Source organism: Carex rostrata, chromosome 11 (assembly GCF_964058835.1).
Source record: "Carex rostrata chromosome 11, lpCarRost1.2, whole genome shotgun sequence".
Classification (NCBI taxonomy): domain Eukaryota; kingdom Viridiplantae; phylum Streptophyta; class Magnoliopsida; order Poales; family Cyperaceae; genus Carex; species Carex rostrata.
Genome location: NC_135928.1, coordinates 2,354,205 through 2,356,507, shown reverse-complemented (window position 1 = coordinate 2,356,507; position 2,303 = coordinate 2,354,205). Strand labels below are relative to the sequence as shown.

The window sequence follows — 2,303 nt, the reverse complement described above, 5'->3', positions numbered from 1 at the left end:
CTTGAAATTTGTGCATGAAAACTTACTTTTTTTCGAGATCTATGCAGAAAATATTTGAACGGTTGATATTGAAATTTCAGGGCCCCGTAATCTCTTCCGGGATTACAGCAGATTTGGATTCGAAGTAAAAGGACACTTAAAATATCTTTATTGGGCCTTTCTGAAATTATGGGAATCTAAGCTGTAAAATAAAACTATTAAGTTAATACTTCTTGATTTTTTGTATAGAGAATTAAGTCATGATGAATTTACACTTCCAGGAAGCAAAATAAATATTGAGCTCGGGTTAAAAAAAATAATCGTTCATTTCTACCATGATTTACAACAAATTATACGGAACAGGTAAACCATTCGACATGTTTTCCATAAATAGCAAAAATTAATCAAAATTTGAAGTTTAAGAAGTGAATAAAATGTGATTTTCACATCACATGACAACTGGCCGTGTTATCCTCATTGAAGTACTCAGTAAATACCGTTGCCTGAGAATGAACCGGTGGAGGAGGAATATGCCGGTTCAATGGTGCTTCGTAATAGCCATTCTCTCTGTATCCATATGGAATAGGCATGGAATAAGGGTTATTCATGGAGTGTAAAGGCATTGGCACCATTTGGTAATACATAGGTGGAGCATTTGAATTAACTATGCTTGGATTAATCGTGTAATTCGGAATAGCCGTAACTATTGGGGAACAGATGCTGTCTCCATTGTTATTCTCCTTTGCTTCTTTGCTATCCTCCTTGTTCTTTGGTTTCTTATCATCTTTATCGCCATTCTTGGTCTCTTTTCTTTTTTCGGGATCTTTCAGTTTTGATTTCTCCTTGGGGGATTTTTCGTCTTTAGTTTTTTCTTTTTCGCTCGTGTCATGTGATTTCGTGGTTTCTTCTTTTTGCGGTTTCTTGGTTTCTTCAGCTGGGATTATTTCGGCTGTCTTTCTGACTTTTGCGAGTCTCTTTAGTATAATCCGAACATCAAAATTACCAATTACAGTGACCTTTGGAAGAGATTGGTGTATCTCTGTTCTCAAAACACCTGAAAAACATGTAAGAAATTAATTTTAGAAAACGGAGTATCAATATTTTGTTAGAGGCACAGCCAGAAACACTGCCAGAAACACACAAAAGGATATGAAAAGAGTACCTTTGATATCTAATGCTTTCTTCACCTTTCTCTTGCATCCATCACAGCAATTTACATTCACCCTGAGGTCAACACTCTGCACAGAATGTGAAATTTTGAGTTAGAGGGAGAGAGACAGAGAGAAGTGCATCACGCCTGGTACTCTTTTATCTCTATTGGTGGTACCAGAATGTACATATGGCACCATTATAGTTCAACACAGTGGTACACTGGTACTGGTACATAGCTAGTGCAGGTCTGTTAATGACTGGTACAGAGAGAGATGTTATACCTGGAGTTCCTCTTCAGCTTTGGCCATAGTTTGAACTAGGTAGAGACTAGAGAGAGAGAGAGATAGTCTCTAGTCAAAAGTGGACTACTGTTATAGACAAGGTATGTATGCATCAGCTGGTTTCTCTACTTGATCTTATATACCCAAAATATGGTGGGGCCATTTTGGGAATATCTCTGCTTTATTAAATTGGAAATTTGGAAGAAGAAGAAGAAGGAGAATTGGAACTTGCCTTGAAGTTGCAAAAATGCCCTCTTGTCGTTCATATTGCAATCAAGTCCCCACCAATTTTTCTTGAAAAGTAGTGGTAGTACCACCGATTTCATTGAAATTTTTGTAATAGAGTCAGCCATTCAATTCTATAGATACCTGTTAATTGTCTTTGGAAAGACATTTATAAAGGGGATGATGCAAAGACATCTGCCACAGAGATAAATCTATTACGAACAATAGAAAATAAATTTGGAAATTGATGTTGCAATGCATGTTCATTATACCACCAAATTAATATCCCCAAATTTATAACATCACTATTTACATAATATAATCCTTAATTGGCATAGTCATTACTCATTACCCACGTCAATAAAAGAAGCGTGAGACCATGATATTTTCAATGTCTATATTAGTTCGTGTTATTGATTCATTTGTTTATTTTCACGGTTCAAATAGTAAATACAAACTACTCAACATGAACTTCATGTAAAAATGCACTTTGAAACCGAATTTATATTTTTTATATTTTTTTTATTATTGTTTTAGATGGGTAGAAAATTACTTAATCTTAAAGTTCTAAATCATCTGAAGATAGTAATTCTTTATATATCTAAAATAATAATAAAGAAATTCAATAATATTTCTGTATGGAAGCATTGTCTAGCAGTTATAACT

The 2,303-nt window shown here is 34.6% G+C and overlaps 1 protein-coding gene across 1 annotated transcript; it reads right to left on the bottom strand.

Annotated features, from left to right (window-relative positions):
- Positions 1 to 286: 286 nt before the first annotated feature.
- LOC144562225 (uncharacterized) lies at positions 287 to 1,516 on the bottom strand. Its single transcript, XM_078311408.1, has 3 exons — positions 1,413 to 1,516; positions 1,142 to 1,217; positions 287 to 1,033 (listed from the first exon to the last, which is right to left on the bottom strand). Exons 1-3 carry the CDS (start codon positions 1,437 to 1,439, stop codon positions 423 to 425), a joined length of 714 nt encoding a protein of 237 aa, XP_078167534.1. The 5' UTR covers positions 1,440 to 1,516; the 3' UTR covers positions 287 to 422.
- Between the last annotated feature and the right edge of the window lie 787 nt (positions 1,517 to 2,303).